General features: G+C 37.6%; 1 protein-coding gene across 1 annotated transcript in view; it reads right to left on the reverse strand.

Moving 5' to 3' along the window:
• Window positions 1-10,099: 10,099 nt before the first annotated feature.
• LOC128949027 (inositol polyphosphate 4-phosphatase type II-like) overlaps window positions 10,100-18,288 on the reverse strand; it is an 81,761-nt gene continuing 73,572 nt past the window's right edge. The window contains exon 15 of the mRNA XM_054293825.1: window positions 10,100-10,325. Coding sequence (XP_054149800.1) covers window positions 10,193-10,325 — 133 coding nt within the window. The 3' untranslated portion in view covers window positions 10,100-10,192. The remainder of the gene's footprint in view (window positions 10,326-18,288) is intronic.

Raw genomic sequence — 18,288 nt, forward strand, 5'->3', positions numbered from 1 at the left:
AATATCTTTAGAGGACAGGTCACACATTCCTTAAAGAATTGGATTGATGATGTTTCTGGCTGTGGCCATTTTTCTCCTGGGAATGTAAATGACAATTAGACTAAATATAGACAACAGAAGTGACATATAAACCAAGTCTCCACTTTAACATAAAATCCTTGATTATATATTTCAACCTGCTGTTTTTGAATTGCCTGTCCTAAAACTAAGGACTACCTGACATGAACCTAGCATGAACTTGTGGGATTCACATTCTCTGAACAGAGAGAGACAATTATCTCTCTCAGGCTTTTTCCTGGAGAAGGACAGAGGGAAAACAGTTCTTATCTCATGTGCTGCTCCTGTTGTTTTGTGAACGTGTGGAATGTGTTGGAAGATTATTTACCTGAAGGAATGTGGTAATAGGATTCTTGTGTGAGTGTTTTGTTTTCTTTACCAATCTTTGCAAGCTGAGTCTGGATGGTTGGTCAGGAGACAGTCACAAGATTTTGCTCCGTGGAGTTCTTGTTCAGTTTCAGTTTAGATGTAGTGTAATATAGTATAGAATAATAGTATAATAAAGTAATTAATTAGCCTGCTGATATCATGGAGTCCCCCTCATCATCCCTCCTGCCAATGGGGAGAAATTTCCCTGATATGAGCTAAGCTGCACAAGTGCTCCTTCCTTTACCTAAAGGCTTCACCCATTTCCCATGCTGTATAGCTTTGGGTTCACTAGGCAGTACTGGATAAAATACCCACTTCTGGTGAAGAAGAGCCCATGAGAAGGCTTGCAGTGATTCCTCCGCATCCCCCTGAGGAGTCTGTATGCACATGTGGGTATCAGTCACAGTCACAGTCTCTGAGAAGGACTGAACATCCAATGGCCTTTGGATTTGTATTGCTCTCAGGTATATGGGGTTATTTGGCCATACTTTATGAAGCATGGAGGAGTTCATTATTTCTTCTGGTCTCAAGTCCTAGGAAACTCTATTGAATAAAGAAATAGGATCTGACATGCCATAGACCGGCACAACTAATTTTTCCCATATCCATCTATTTGGACCATTGTTTCTCTGGTTCTCTTTGTTATAGTAAGTTCAGATATAAATAACTTGTTATAAAAGTCTTTACAGGGAAAAGGAAGTGAATAAGTTATCAACTACCTATAAACATACGAAAAAATGTGAAATTATAATAAAGACCCATCTTAGTAAGAACATGTCATTTTAAAATGTGGTAGTCTTAATGATAGCTAATTTATCAATGAGAGAAATGCAAAGGTTTAATTTTCTTTTGGAAAACATTTTGATGTGGAATTTATCACAATTCCTCCAGCAGGTTAAATGAAATAAGGCAGCATTAAATTCAGATTGCAGTCTCAGAACTGTGATGGCAATGTGTTACATCTTGCATCATTTGCAAAATCTCAATGCAGTTAGCAACTCAGAAAACTGTGATCCGTTCCATTTTCACTGCTGAAGAATGTATCACTACAGTGATGGTAATTTGCTGTAGAATAAAGTAGAGAGACAAAAAGTGTTATGTCTGTATTCCCGCTGGTGCACAATATATATATATATATATATTTATATATATATATATATATATTTATATATATATATACACTCATTGTTATGAAGAGAAATACATATTACTGTGCACTACACCTTTTTCCCTTTTGTTTTATGTCCTTTTCTAGACAGTGGAAGAGGATGAAGATTATCAGCCAATAAAAACTGTAGCAAACACCAGGCAAAGAGATAGAGGAGTTTGACATACAGCCAGCATCCCAAGGTCAAGCTCCTGGGACATGGATTGCTGCAGGGAAGCACAGAGTAAGAAAATAAGTATGAACATCCAGCTGCCTCAAACAAGAATAGATATAAAACTCTCCTATCTGCTTTGTGTGCTGATCTGGAATTTAAGTTGCCTTAATTGCTATTAGTCTTCATTTTGCTGTTTCAATAACACACTAGAGAAATGGGAGATATTATGACACATTTTCTGTCAAACCTAGTCATGAACTGAGCAGTACACTGGGAGAAAATGATTGAGGAAACTGTTGAAGTGGAATAAAGCTTTTAGTACCATGCAAGAGGGCTGCAACTTCTCAAGTTACCAGATGAGCAATGAAAGCAGGAAGCTAGATTGTAAAACAAAATTCTGGCAGAGGAAAACTAAGTACTAGAAGCTTCCTGTGGTGTCATAGATCTATATTGCTGATAGTGGCAGGGATTTATTGACACAGAGATGATTCAGATCGAGACTCACCAGAGTATTTAATCCATAGAAGGAACTTCTCATGTGTCTGGTTATCTTTTGTAGTATCTTCTTTGAGGACATGAACTCATATCTACTTATGTAGGTTATTCATTAAATCATGAATTGCTAATTAGATCATAACTTAAAAAGGAGATAGGAGGTGCTAGAGCAAAACAAAAGGCCAGCATATTTAGTAGGTCACAGGATTATGACAGTATTTATGATCCATGAGAGTGCAATCACAAACCATGAAAATATCTGAAGGCCATTTGATCCACACAGTTCCCTTCTTAGCTAAGGTGCATCCACCCTTCTCCCTAACACTAAGCAGTGCTCAGCTGAAAAAAGAATCCGTAATTCGGAAATGTGCCTTTCAGAACACTAATCATAGAAAAGAGTTTTGAATTAATGTCATATTGTAATGAAAAGAAAAATCAATTGACTCAGCCCCAAAATGTTCCATTTAAAACCTGTCACATCATAGCAGTCTTCTTCTCCAGACACCTAACAGGTATGGGGGCTGCACCTCAAGCACAGAAATTAGTGGGAGTATTCTGTAATGCTGGCTTTGCAAAAGTCAGGATCCTGTGTTTTGTGTGCTTCATGCTCTTGAACATAGCAGCGATATTTTCTTAACTCTACAATTTTCCCTTGTGCAAATGGCTGTTTGCGTGTCTGTTTGTGTGTGTGAGTGCAGACAATTAATAACTTGACAGGAATTTCAGTGCCTTAGTAGCACTAGAAGTTGTTATATTTTCATTTTAATGGTGTCCAAACAAATTATCTGTTAAAAATAAACTGCATGGTAGCACAATGGGAAGCAGAATTTAGCAGGCGGAAGATCAAAAGGAATTAAGTTCCAGAACTCTAGCCTATGTGCTTGTAAAAATTGATTTGACTTAATAAGTTTAATGCAAAAGCGAATTGCATAGTGTGCACTGCTTTCCTGTTGATTTTTAAAAAGTGTGGGATCACATCTCCCCTGCTGATGTCCATTAACCATGCCATTGAATATGTGAATATAAACTGGGTGCTCCACTTTTTTGTTTTTTGAACTCTTACTCAGTATTTTATACCTAAGTACACTAACTGGATTCACACACAAAAAACCTGCTAACACCTACTACTTCCCACCCATGAAATGATCACTTCTATTTCCCATACTGATATTAAAAAAGCAAAAACCCTGATTTAATTTTTTTTAATTAATTCTTTCTTTCAACAAAGCATGGAGGTGGTGTATCGTGAGGAGGTAAAGGTAGTCATTAAAAGTATTCATTTATACTAGATGATGTTATTTTGTGAGTTTGGGAGTTGTTTTTAATTCCTGCTGAAAATTACCTTGATATGTATCAAATATTCCCGTTGAACAGTATAAATAATTAACCTATTTAAACTTAATTAAAAGTACTTAGAAGCAAGTAATTTATATTTACATTAGGACTTGCAATCAACCTCTAAAATTCTCTTTATCTTTTCTTTATCTAAAATGCTTTGTAACCTTTGGATGTGACTACAATTTTTATCTATCATAAAAAAAGCATTAAACCTTGATGCATTGTTACACTCCTTACCTCCTCAGCGGAGCACTGTCCTCTTCCCTTGCTGTTGGCAGAATGTGCAAAGTGGAACAACCATTTTTCCCTCAAAATCAAGCTCTTGCCTAGCAGAAGCAGCATTTGTGAACACATTCTGTTACAGGCAGCAATGGTCAGCCCAGTGTGGAACCCTGCAGACTGTGGTTCAGAAATATTATGTCACATACTCAAGCATGCTCTGAAGTAACACTGGAAAGGGAATCAGTGAAAACATATTTTTGCTATCATATTATTCTATCATCTCACTTCAGCTGTAGGTTCTTTCTCCTTTTCTGTCTTACATCGTTGTGAGAAGAAAGCGGCTCCCAGTTTACGAGGAAAATAAAATCCATAAACATGCAAAGTGAGACAAAGTAATTTAAAAATACTTTCACTTTTATTACTAAGAGACAAAACTCCTAGGCTCCTGTTAGCTGAATGCTAACAGCTTTTTAATTTATTTCCAAAGAAGCACCAATTCCCAGTGTTTTCTAAAGGTTATCAAGAACTCTGCAAGTAGTTAAAATCTCACTAAATATATTTTAGTAAAACTAAAAATGCTAACATATAAACAGAGATACTAAATTATGCAACCACCTTCTACTCGTAGTACTGACAGTACAGATGAGCCACATTTTATCATATACCCGAACAGAAGATCTGTTTGCTACATTTCAGCCAGCCATGGGGAACTTACCTTTCATTGTGGTGAGAGATCATATAATAAATCCGGATTCCAACAGAAACTCAAGAAAACAGCACAGAAGCAATCCATAATTATTTCCCAAGGAAATAATTTGCTGAGATGGTGAAGATGTGATACCAGACAAAGCATGACACATCACCTTTTTAAAAGTCTTCATTACGAAAAGCCTTGATCCCACCTGAATTAAAGATCAACAGTTATGTGAAAGGGATCTCCTTATGGGCATTGGAATGTTTTGTTTGCTTTGAACTAGAAAACGCATGACCCACCTGGTTCTGAGATGAAAGTTATGGTAAGACTAAGAAGAATATGAACTATAAATTTTTGCCCATTGCCGGCTTTTAAATGTTATTTCAGAACTTTTCTTAAATCCTTGCTCCTAGAGGTGATGAGACCTGTGAGTGGGCTTCCCCCAACTGCTTCAGGAGGGAACACACTCTCATCAGCATGGACAATCCTCCCTCTGGGCAACGCCACCGCAATGACAATGAAAAATGAATAACGAACAGAAAAGTCAGAAACATAAAAAATAAACATTAAATTTATTTAAATAAAAATATACACATAGTGTACAATGGACATGGCTTACAGACAGCAATGAAACAAAACTGATAAACCCTGAAATATAAAAAGCATTGAATTCCTATAGTTGTGCTTTGTTTCTCTGGACACACACATGCTGCGGACTGAGGTCCTGTTAATGTTACTGATACACAGCCCTGTGTGCTCCAGAATGTAAGACAGGAACATCACAAGGAACAGCTACACAAAAGGAAAACAAGTACCAAAGTAATTTGGGATTTTAGAAGTTTTAAAGTCAGGCCATTCATAAACAGAAGTGCTGAAAACTTTCAAGGCACTTTGCATGCAAGGAAGGAGTAACCAAACACCACTGCAGCGTGGTTGAATTCTCACTGCTCTGAACCTGGCATGGCCAGGGCACTCTGTTAGCACAGACTCCAACTGTAACCTTTTTTCCCAGCCAGCACACAAATCCTGTGCCTTATGTTTCAGCTCTTTGGAATAGGGAGACGCTGGTTCACAAGTGTCTTACAGTTCATTTATCCTGAAGTATTTGCTCATATCTGAGCAAATGTAAGTTTTTAACTTGGATCGTGAGTATCATGCTGATAGTCACGGCTGTTATATTACTTATTCAGCAGATGCTATGAAAGAAAGAAAATAAATGTTTGAGTCCTGCAGAGTGCAAGCCAAATGCTTGGCAGCACAACAGTTGAGGTGTTGTACGGCTAAGGGAAAACCCCAGTGTTTTAAGGACTGAAATCTGTGATTTTTTTTCTCTCTAAAAAGCATTTGTATGATTTTTTTTTTTGTAAACACACAATATACAAGGTAAGTTTGTGTTTTCGAGAACAGCAAATTACTTTAAAGCATTTCCACTGTAAACATCTGCTTTTAAGCTGCAAGGAAGTGAAAAGCAAGATGCAAACATGCCTCATGGCACTACCTATACAGCGCAGTTCTTTATAATAAAAAAGAGCATAAATATAAATATCAATAGTTTCAAGTTTACAACATAACCAACTGGCACAATGTACGTATAAGACTGTTAAGTGATTACATACATTAACTCACACAAGTAATTTTGCTGCATAGTTTTCAATGCAATTCCTTTCTTTATTACACTGGTGGATGTTCAGTGCATTTCATGCTTTTTTTTAAATGGACCAAAGGATTTCTTGGAACTTGTGTTTAATCTAGAAATAAAAATAATTTTTTCCTGAAACTTTTAATAGGCATATTATAGAGTAGGCTTCAGAACGGAGTGTTGCACTTCTTTATACCAAAATTACTAATGAAGATTTAGAATATCATTACAAGTTATTCCACTGCAACTAAGTGAATTTTCATCAGGAGAGATTGATTTAGACACAAAATTGTTTGTTCATTTCCTCATTTCACTTACGTAATGGCAAAATTCAGACAGAAAAAAATTAAAATTGCATTGCAAAGGGCTTCCTTAAGGCTACTTCCCAGTTAATATTTTGTTTCAGCTGTCCTCCTAAATTATTTTTTTTTATAACACAGACATTGCTAGGATTCCATCAAAATACATAGCTTCACATAGACAAAAATCACACAACATGATTAAAAATTTTTGCTTTCTAATTGCTCCATAAAAGCCAAAGTATGAACATTAATCAGAATGCATTTTAAATTCCTCAGAAGACTTAAAAAAAAAATACCCTGCCTGCTTAATGTCAGTCATAAACATGTATTATAAACAATAGATAATATAATGTCACTCATAGACATGTATTATAACAATATTACAATCATTTCTGGGGAAAAATACTTTAACATTCCTTTCCTTATGTTTTTAGTTATTTTAGGCTAGCTCTCTATTTAGTCACTACTCTGTGGTACAAAACCCCCATGGAAGTGTGTGATGCATTGTACAAATATTGAAAGCTAGAAGCCCTTATTTCAGGATTCCTCGAGACAGATCCTGATTAGATTTCTACAAATAATATCATCTCTAAGACAAGATTTGGCTTTAGATGCCAGATGTATTTTTGAATTTTCATCTTCTAGCCCTTAAGAACTGCCCTCCTCTAAAAGCAGATTATTTTATACCTTACAAAAGTTTTAAGACAGCATTTATGGAACAGTTTTTGTGGAGCCACCATCAAAATCACTCTGCTTATGTTATCCCTCTGCAAGACAAAAAATGTAGTTTGCTCATAAAAATTAAGTAGTGCACTGAAATGCACAGTGAGCTAGAAGATAATGTGCAAGACCCCAGGGATGATTTAACTCCTCTGTCAGACACTCAAACAACCCACAGGGCTGGGAGCAGCTGCTACAAAGAGTAAATGTACTCCATGTAGCACAACCATCAACCTGCAGCAAGCCCCTCTTTGTTTCTCCATAAAAGGCAAACCAGAAAACCCCAAAATTTTGAATCCATGGCCAGCTGACGGCACAGCCTTTGCCCACAGGGACCACAGTAGCCCCAGCAGGCACTGACCAAACAACAAAATCTTTGGGCCTGTTTTGCTACTGAAGCAACGAGGTTTTTCCAGGACACTTGGAGCGCTTGTGCAGGTTTTACAAAGCTCTCCAGACCTACAACAAGATGTTCCAATCCAAATATCAGTGAGAAAAATTTCAGCACTATTTAGCACAGAGCTCAGGCAACTCTTCTGTAATGGCCCAAGCACGAGGCTTCACGGCAGCTGACTGATGTATTTGTGGTTTTGTCTAATTATCTTTAGCAAATAAGGGATTTATTTAATTTCACAAGAACATACTGTGAATGGTTGCTAAAACAAAAAGGATAGCAATCCAGTGCCATTTTTTCTTTCTCCTCATCAAATCCATGGCTTCAGCGTGAAAAACAATTTCAACGCAAAAATAACATGGTAGTGATAACAGCAATTTAGAGCCTGGGCAGGGCTAAAATGCTGAGGCACAATCTTGAAATACTATTTTCCTGGCAAGAAAATCTAGAATAATTTCACATTTTAATGTGACAGAATGCCAATGGGACTCAGATAAAGAAGTCTAGGTACCTATAGCACCCAGCAAAGAGCACCATCTCCACTGAGATTTTTACAGACAGTTTCAGAATTACTGTGCAATGGTTGGCATTCTCTACTGCATGCCTGGAGGTTATTTCAGAGACCCATAAGGAATTTATCACTATCTCTAAACTGCATATGTAGGGGTTCTTTAAGCTAATAATAAACATGTATATAGTGAGGGTTAGTGCAGCAGCCTGACACAAGAAAAATTACTTTTCTAGGAAAGATTATGTTCCATAAATTCAGAAGAAAGTTTCACACAGATCAGCTACATTATATTAATAGACAAACACTAATTTATGCACATATCCAGCCACCCAATGAGTATTGTCCCCTTCTACTGGTACATGACAAGAAGAAATCAAGGCATTATGTTCTCATGAGTCTGAGCTTATCTGTGATGCATTGTCAACTCTTCTGACATATACTGAATACATTCCAAGAAAAAGGAAGCAATTAATGACAGCATATTATATAATAGAAATAAAAAACTAATGCACCAAAACACTACTTACATTATCTACTTTTCTTGGAAAAAATAGTTCCAATTAGCTAATGTATTGTATAGGTGAATTTCTGGCTCCACTGAAGTCAATGAGTATTAGAACAAGAATCTCTTTCTGATGTTTTCCTACAAACTCCAAAGCCTGATCTTGCAAATACACAAGATGGATTTAATTTTAGGCAAATGATAGATCAGTTCCATGGATCACCCAAATAGAATTTGCAGAATCAGGCTCTTAAATTCTATTATAGTTACAGATTTATACCCAGTAATGAATATTAATGGATTAAAAAGAACTAATTAAAAGTCACGGTGTATAGAGATTTCTTTGACTTCCATAGGAGTAAGCAAACGTCTACTTCTTTATCCATGGCAATTACAATTTCCTACAGATGCTCAAATTCCCAGGGTAGTTTCATTAGGCTACATTTCTCATACTTCTGCTCTAGATATAAAAAGAAGGCATTGCATAAAGGTCAGTAACCAGTGAATACTTGGGAATTTTAAATTGTATTCCTCTCTGGGAGGCAGAAGAAGGTAAATAGAAGTAAATAGACACAATTAGAAAACACAAATGTTCTTTGCAAGACAAATTTCAGGATTAACACCAGCTGGCAGAACATTAACATTCATTTTTAAAGCTGATAGCTCTTCATCCTAGAGTGTCTACCTGCAGCATTACAAATTTGATATAAATCAGCTGCTGTGGCTAACTAGTCCTAGTACAGCAGTTTACTCATAACATTTATTTTAGGCTTTCTAATAACATACAAGTTTTCAGAGTCTAAAGATACATTAACTCCTGTATATACAACTTATTTTCCCTAGCACTAAAGAAAATTTGCTTTTAAGGGTTTACACTAAAGAGGAGGTGAAATTCAAGTCACATGACTTGTGGAATTAATCGCCCTGATTTCAGTGTGATCTATGTGAAAGTGAAATAAGTGGTATTTGGCTGGGGTACAGAAAACCAAGAGTGATACATCCAAATGAACCGCAGGGAATCAAAATGGAATTACTGAAATTACAGTCTGCAATTACTAAAAACACATTATGAAGTTACCACGCTTATGTAAAGAAGCTAATTGTAATTACCAAAATTATATTTAGCCCAGGTATTATCATTAGCATCTTTCATAAACATTTCTGTGAAGGGTTTAATCCTTAGTGATCAAGACCTCAGTGCTCTGCTGGTTACAGAAAACACCTTTTCCAGCAGTAAGATACCCCTTAAATCAAATCTCAGGGTTTGGTTTGGAGTCAGAATGCCACCTTCCAGATTACTCATCTCTGTTCCTACAGCAAATGCCATTTCCCTTTTTAATCTTCAATCAAATGACCCCAGAAACTAATTCCAGCTGGCTTATGAGTCATACTAAGCTTCAATTTCACAAAGATAAGTTGAGTATATTTGATTTTCAGAATATCCAGTCCATTGCTTTTTCATGGTTTTATTTCATGACTAATCAGATTCATTTCAGTGTAAAGTGATAAAACCTGCTAAAAATAACACCTCCACTGGTCATACATTCCCAATTCATATGTCATAAACAGCAGTTGTTATATTCACTAATTAGCATGATACATGCTCCTGATTACACTTTTGTTAAACTTAGGTGTCAGCTTTTCCATATGTCCCCTCTGGAGGTCTGTAGTACTTTGGGAAAGCCATCAGCTGTATCATGTTGAATGCATACTTTCTGCATTTGACATTCTTCAGAACATTCTCTATGCGGCATCCTTCTCTAGTGAAAGGGGGAAAAAGTACAACTTCATGAAACATAGAATAAATAAATATGCTTTATTTGTTCATTGCAGAGTTTCAGCAACAGTTGAAGTAAAAATAACAAGGATTCAACTCTACATTTTTGTTTTCCATGAGTGATGATACATCTTACAGAATTAAATCCAAGGCCAGGCCCAGTACACTTATTGCCCTCAGAAATAGGGGATAAGATTTTCCATCCCCCTAATATATCTGCCCTTGAGGTTTAAAGTTCAGTAAAAAAATTTAATACCTTTAATGATACATTTTGTTCTAATTCCAGAAATATATTTGCCTTTTAAACCTTTTCATACCTTTCTTTTTCAATTGATTTGCTATATATGTGTGAGTATACATTGCCCTAAAATGCACATTCTAGGAATAAGGAATTTTATTAAGTCTGGCCCTAGAGATTCGTGAAGGAAAGTTTCATCTCTGCTTCATTTGCTGTATGTTCAGCTTTGCAATGAAAAAAAGAGAGAATGGCTTTTCAAACAGCCCAATCCACCTCTCTGCTTTATAAAGGAAGGATGTTCGTTCACATACAGTACAAAAGTCACAAGTGCCAAAGTGGTGCATCAAGACATAAACAGGACTTTGTTAAAAAGAATATAAAAGTGTACTGAAAGCAAAAGCAACTAAAGCAACAATTACAAACAGGCTAATTTCATTACAAAACAGAACTTAGTATATTCTATTTACTCTACAGAAAAGGGTTAGTTGTAGCAAAGTAATAATAATTTATTAAACGAAAACAATCCCGTCAGCTAGTTACAATGAAAAAACACAACGGAAGGTAAGTCTCACAAACCATTGCCCTGCCATATTTGTCTAGGGGTTAGTTTGTGTTGTGCAAATTTTTTTTTTTTTTTTTTTTTTTTTTTTTTTTTTTTTTTTTTGTCAGACTAATTACTCTGGAAAGAGGGATTCAAGCATTCAGGATTCCACAACTTCTATACAGTGACAGCATTGTAAGTGGGCTTTCTTTGCGCTAATTACAGTGGGAAAGCTTTACCATGAACAGAAAGAGCAAATCAATTCACTCAATGCATAGTATACTTCTCGGAGTTCAGAAAAAAAGAATGAAAACACAGTACATTTCAGACATGGGAATCTTAAAGATGAATCCTTGGGGTCTGAGACTGTAGAAATATTACAACATGATTCTTTTTTCTAGAGTTAGTTCGTTGCTGTTTGTAGAAAAGAAAGGAACACAAGTAAAGTTTATTGATATTTGGCTAATAGCAAAGCAAGACTTAAAATAAGCCACACAACCAGCAGGTGTGAGCTGACAAGCAGCAAGGCGACAGGATAGAAGTGTCGAGCAGTTGGCTTGTTATCAGTTAGACAGCCTGTTTCGGGATCATCCGAGTCAGTCAGTGCTCCCTGGGTCTGTCTGCTGTTAAACAGGGAAGTTAGGAACAGATAGAACAGCATTTCAGCAGCAAAGAAAGCCAACACGCAGGCATTTTGACAAAATGAAAGTACAGAGCCATTTTGAGGAAATAGATTTATCTAAGTACTTCCAGTATAACTTTTGTGTTCTACAGCTGACACAGGAAGCACCATCACTGGGCGGCTACTAGCATACTAATGCTACTAGGTGCCTTGGAGTAGTATTCACAAGTGAACATTAAATCACTTCCACAATGAACTACACCATCACTAAAATCAACACACACACTGAACAGAAATGAAATAAGGAGGTTGAAAAAAAAAGTTAAGGAAGCAAAGAAAAAAAGATCATGAGTACGTCATAATGCAACACTGAACAAATGATGTCTCCATGGTGCTCACAGGCTTTTCAGTCCTGCTTCAGTATCTATTAGGAAGTTTATTGGCAGAAATGAAAAGGCCTAACAGCTATTCTAAAATAGTATTAAATGATGGTAAACTGACTTCAAAAATTCATCACTGCTGGTGACTCAAAGTCCATAGCAGTTCTTTTTATTCAAAGGCTCGCACCTGCATTCCTGTAAGTAAATCACCTTGTATCTTTATCAGTCAACACAGGGAGGAGCTAATCTACTTAGAAGGAAGTTCTACTGAATCACGCTGGATTGTGTGGTCCTTGTCCTACCAGAGCAACAGGGACACTTCCACTGCCAGGCTTGCCTTTTGTATTCTTGACAGATTCTCTGTAAGTACAATTACTCACACTGCAACCACACTTCTTCAATTCCTCTGAAGCTTACTTGCATACACTCAGGAGTCCTGTTTATAGACTTCCTTTGGGCAGCAAGGACTGGCAAGATTTTTTTTTTTTTTCTATTTACTATGAATATCCTGTGATGAAAAGATAACTTGCCGTTTTTTAATGTGGACTTGAGAATATCCAAATATATCAGATGACAATGCAGTGCCCTTTCAGAAGGACAGGTCACAAGTATGCTCTTGCTTTCAAGAGAGAAAAAGCTGGCAGACATTATCTTTACTGTCCCACAGCTGCAGGTAAGATGAAGAGGATACTCTGAAAACAGCAGCAGCCACATCACCTTACAGAAAGCCTGCCTTCTGACTCGTGTGTTAAAGGGCAGTGCTACATTTCCTAAGCTTGGATAGCAAGAGAGGTGCAAGAGCTGCGTTTGCAGGTGGAACCCTAGGCAAGGGGGGGTTGATCAAAACCTTTCCTTGCCCAATTTCTCTTTTGAACAAGCCTTCCATAATAAGTTCTTAGTCTTAGTCTTTGCTTTGAACTTCAGTCTGTATGTTACACTAATAAAGGGATCAATACATACTATTTTGAATAGCAAAATAAGAGATAAAAAAATAAAACCCCTGCTATTTTCATCTAGGTCAAAGTAATTGCTGGTGGCAGGGTGTTTGCTGCTTTTGTTCTACAGATCTCAAGTGTCCATGGATGGAACTTGGGCAGAACTGAGACTTTGCTGTAGACATTATCTCAGAAACTATCAAGAAATTAAGCTGATTGCATGGTTTATTGGCCTTGTCAGCACTGAAATAAGTAATTCTGTGTTTCTCTATCAGACTGCTCCAGCTATGCCTCTGTCCTAGGGCCCACCTACAGAACTGCCTTCCTCTTCTGCTCACAGTGACATTACTATTTGTGATCAGCTGGGAGGACTAACTTTATTGTTCCCAGTTAATGTTGTCCTCCATTATGTATTTCTATATACTTTTTTAAGAACCTGCTGCTTGCTGGTTTTCCTTTTCTTTTTTTAATCTCCACAGCATCCCACAGGTTTGTCCCTTTGACCCTGTCCCCTTACTCCCTTCCAACTCCTCAAGGTGAGCCTGCAGGTTTCAGCTTACTCCCCTTATGCCCACAACTCACGAGAAGTCCAGCTCAACCCTCCCAGTCCCATCTCTTCCTTCCCAGTCACAGAGTCCGGGTGATTTTTGTTTGCCCTGCATCCCTTCCATCACAGACATCACGTGTGCTCCTATGCACACACCAAACTTTTTTCTTCTGGAGAAATCCATCTGGGCAGCAGTGAAGTTGAGCATTCAGTAGGGTGCACAGCCACTGCATTAATCAGATTGATTGTTTACACCAATCTGGAGAGCCCTGGCTTTGCACACCAATGGTTCATTCCAAGCAGGCTGAGTCACACACTTGCAGGTTGTTCCTACAGGGATGAACCCTCCTGCTTCTGTGGTGTGCCTTGCTCTGTTGGACTCCACATCTCAACAGTGTCTGGCTTTCATCTGCACTGCTACAAGTCACATTAGCTTCAGTGAGATTTATGCGGGAGTAATGATGGAAATACAGATAAAAGCCATTTGTTCTCTTTTTTTTTTTTTTTTCCAACAGAAAAGCCTACAGTACATTTGTTCTTTGATATGCTGAAAAGAATGATCGGTGTCTTTTAACATAAAAAGTTTATCTTCCCCCCAGGAAAGCAACCGTGAACAGCTGATGCACAGGCACTCTGTTCCACAAATTAGTCACATCATTCAATGCATGATTCAATAAGATGTCCCCAAAATAGAGCAAGAGGATCCAAGTCCATTATTAGCTTCCTAAGAACAAGCTGAGCAGAATAGCTACGCATGCTTTTAATTGAGGAGGAATATTTGATCAGGGTCAGATGCCTTGCTATAGCGTGTGCCAACATTTCTCAGTGCAGTGCAGTGACAGTGCCTTCCAACACACCCCAAAGTGTCCTCTGCAGTGACTATTGAACAAAGCAAAGACCTACACCCAGCTGTCAGCACCATAACATTGCTTCCCCTGGCTCACCCCACCCTGGAGGAGTTTCACTGCAAACAGCAGAAATCCCACTAGTGCCCTGTCAGCTGGATTCATGTGGCTTCTGACTGACAGCACAACCAGAACAGAGCGCTAAGGGTGCTACATGCTCAGGTGTGAAGGTACAGCCATAGTTTCAGACGTTATCTCCATCACAAATTGAACTTTAACAGCAAAAGGAAGGAAGAAAACTTGAAAAATAACCAGCAAGTTTCTATTTTACAAATAATTTAAACAGAAGTAGTGAAACCACCTAAGTTCGCAACATCTGGAGTCATGAACACCCCACTAACCTATCATACAATTTTTATTCATTTACTCTCAAATTGTTCATTTGAGACCTCCGGCACAGCACAAACACATTGTAGCAGCCAAGGGTTCTGTAAGTTAATGACAATATAACCATTTCAGCCTGCCTTCTATCTCATTTGATGTTTTATCATCCTAAACTCCTGTTAGGAGTTGCTACATGCTTATCAAATGAGGCAAAGGCAAAACAGCAGGTATTTTTTGTTCTTTTCAAATTCAGCTGATAAATTATTTGGACCTCAAAGTAGTGAAGCAGAGATGATGAAAATGGTGTGAGGAAAAAGCCTCTCAAGTCCTTAAGAGAGTCAAGCACACACATGAGGGCACATTCTGGCTTTCGATTGTCAGTCACACTGATGTCCCTGAGCAACGTTTTTGGAGGAGATGATTTTCACATTTTGGGATGTATGCTTCTTTTTTAGAACTTTTCCAGCTACAGTTATTAGCAACACTGGAAACGTTGAACTCTTCTACACGATTTCTTCAGGTGGAATAAACAGGCAGCTTTCTATTAACAGGTGTCCCACGTGCTAGTGGTGACTACCGTTTGAATTCATGTCCTACTGCACTTGTACTTTATGGGAATTTCCCTTTTTTTTTTTGTAGACAGATTCAAGCAAGGTTTTTCTGGTCCTGATGTGTTTTTCTTCTTAAACTTCGGTGCTGACACAGAAAATAGCAAAAGTAAGTTGCTTCTCTAGAGTGCCATCTGGTAATAGTAGAGACATTTCTTCAAATAGAAAGGATGGCTAACAGTTCTCAGTCTTACACAATTTTGATAACTTACCTATTCCTTTTATTTCAAGACAGTCAAGTTCATAAGCAGCTTTCAAGAAGCAGCTTCTCTTAAGAAGTTTTTGGAACGAAAGCATCCTAATTTCTACATGATACATGTTACTGGGATTGACTGAAACACTTCAGAGAATAATCACCTGTATCAATGTACAGCACTACAGTTCAAGAAGGCAGCCTTAACTTTTTCAAAGAGAAAATGTGGGATCCTTGTGAACATCTCCTAGCCATTACCAAGCTGCTGCACTAGCACATCTAGAAGAATAAAACATCATGCAGAAGGAAATAAACAGGTATCAGCCTAGTCCTGAAGGATTTCAGTATCAGAGCAGAACTCAGATAAAACATATAAAGGAACATCGGGAAACAAAATTTTATTTTGAAATATGAAGTTGATGCAATAAACCTCCAACAATTTTTAAGAACAAAAAATGGTTCTGCATTGTTTCAAAATGGAAGCTAAGGGAGGGGAATCAGCAGAGACATCTTTTGTATCAATGATCTTTAAAATTATTCTTTTTCTGATACGCATTTAATAACTTAAATTTTTTCCCTCAAATCCACATGGCACTAAATAAAGTAGAAGATGCTAGAAATCAATTTTTGCTGCTTACATGATCCTATAATCTCAGCTCAAAACAACGAGAATTGCTGAAACTGATAAGCAGTCTTAGATCCAAGAATACTGAGAAATTCAGTCAGTGATTTAGGAAGCTGCTATTTAAACATACACAAAAACCCCAGACTGTTTATCAGATCTGTTTTATCAAATTGTCACACTAAACTCCCTCCTCCTGTTTTAACCTTTTGTAATGCAAGTTTTTCCCTACTCTTGTTGCTAGAATAGAAATCCTCTATTTCCCCACTCCTTTCTTCTCTCCTTGCTTGGTTATAACACACGACTTTTCTAATGCAATATTTAGGAAATAGAAAGGAAAGTAGATCATACAATATGAGGCTTGACCACTGAGTTGGACCATGCAGCAGATTCATGGTGCAGTCATGATGATAGGACACCTAGATCTTGAAAATCAGCTATTGTGAAGTAACTGTGGGGTTTGGGCTCAAAACCATTACGGAGTTTCAGTCTGTACAGAGCTAAAAATTCAATTTTGAGGAGGTGGTCAGAGACAGCAAGCTACTGGAGGCTCAGTGCTGGACAGGGTACAGGTTTTCAGCACTATTATGAACAGGCCTTAACAGTTCAGTACAGAGCAAGAGATTAATAAAGAAACCCTCTTGCAGCAATATTTAATAACAGGCAAGGAGACACTTGGTCCCACAGCCACACAACCACATCCGGGAAAACCCTGTTGTCTTATGTGCTGACATGGACAGGGATCCTTTGGAAGGAATGCTGAAGTCAAAACTCAATTTACACAGTTGCTCTTTTGCTCTGCTGTGTATGTGTTCTCCTTGAAGTCAAAATAATTATAAATGTGCAAATTTATGACCTATTTTATCAGCTTAGCTGTGTTTGGATTTCCCAGAGCAAGTGAAAGAGGCACACACCCTGCACTGCAGGCAACAAAACAGCACAACTCACTCCAGCTTTGGGCCATGGAAACATCTCCCGAATTGCTGGTTCACACAGAGCAACACCCCTATATTTGTCTATGTTTACTTTTTAACATACAATTAACTCCAAAGAATAGACGGGAAAAGGGCAGTTTCAAGCTTGATATCTAATATGCATAAAACATGCTACTGGGTAATATACATCTCTACCAGTGTTCATCTTAGCACTTTAGAAATCTCTGCTGATTGCAGAAGAATTCATATTTTCCTTTTTGACTGATACAGAATGCCTTCAAGAATGGTTTTCCCTCAATGTTAAAGAGTATCTATGTGGTAAAAAAGTAACATTGACAAACTTATTATAGTGAAAATACAAGAAACATTAAGAAAAAATTCCAGTTAGAATCACAATTTTTGTCACTGGTGCATTTAGGACACCTCCATTAGCAGGCTAAATTCACCCTCAGCATCTGAACAGCAAAGCCAAGTTGACTTTCTGTGCCTGTGTCCCTTAATCTGCCAAAATGGACAGCAGATGCTGCCCCATGGGCACAGTATCCTGGTCATGCCAACTCCCAAAGTGCCCTGGAATCACTTGAGAGCACACTTAATCTGCCAAAACTGCATCCGGAAACATTTAATAATTTCACTGTATAAAATGACTGAGATCATGTTCTAGCATCTGTCCCCAGAGGTTTTCAATTTACAGCTGTGGCCAGAAGCTTCAAGTCCTGCAAAGTCATTGTGGTGACTGTGTGAGAGATTAGCTTCAGAACTGGAAAGTGATGGGTTTGCAGAGGAGATTCTTCTTTACCTGTCGAGACAGCAGAGCAGTTTCTGAAACATGATTTTCACCTCTACTGTACTCCAAGGAAAGGATTTGCTATTTCATTCTGCTTTTTACTGATAGTCCTCTGTAGTATTACACATCAATTTTACAAAGGTTTCTCTGTCTATCAAAAAGTATGGTTCTAATAATCTTCCTAGACACTCTTCTATAAAGTATTAGGATTACATGTGTATGGGAATTTCTCAGGTCAAAGTTGCGAAATCTTTCCTGACAAATTTCTCTTACAAGGTGTCAAATTCAGTCTAATGTACGACCAACACT

The sequence above is a fragment of the Melozone crissalis genome, unplaced genomic scaffold (assembly GCF_028551555.1).
Source record: "Melozone crissalis strain CALT ecotype California unplaced genomic scaffold, PUWL_Pcris_2 ptg000188l_1, whole genome shotgun sequence".
NCBI lineage: Eukaryota > Metazoa > Chordata > Aves > Passeriformes > Passerellidae > Melozone > Melozone crissalis.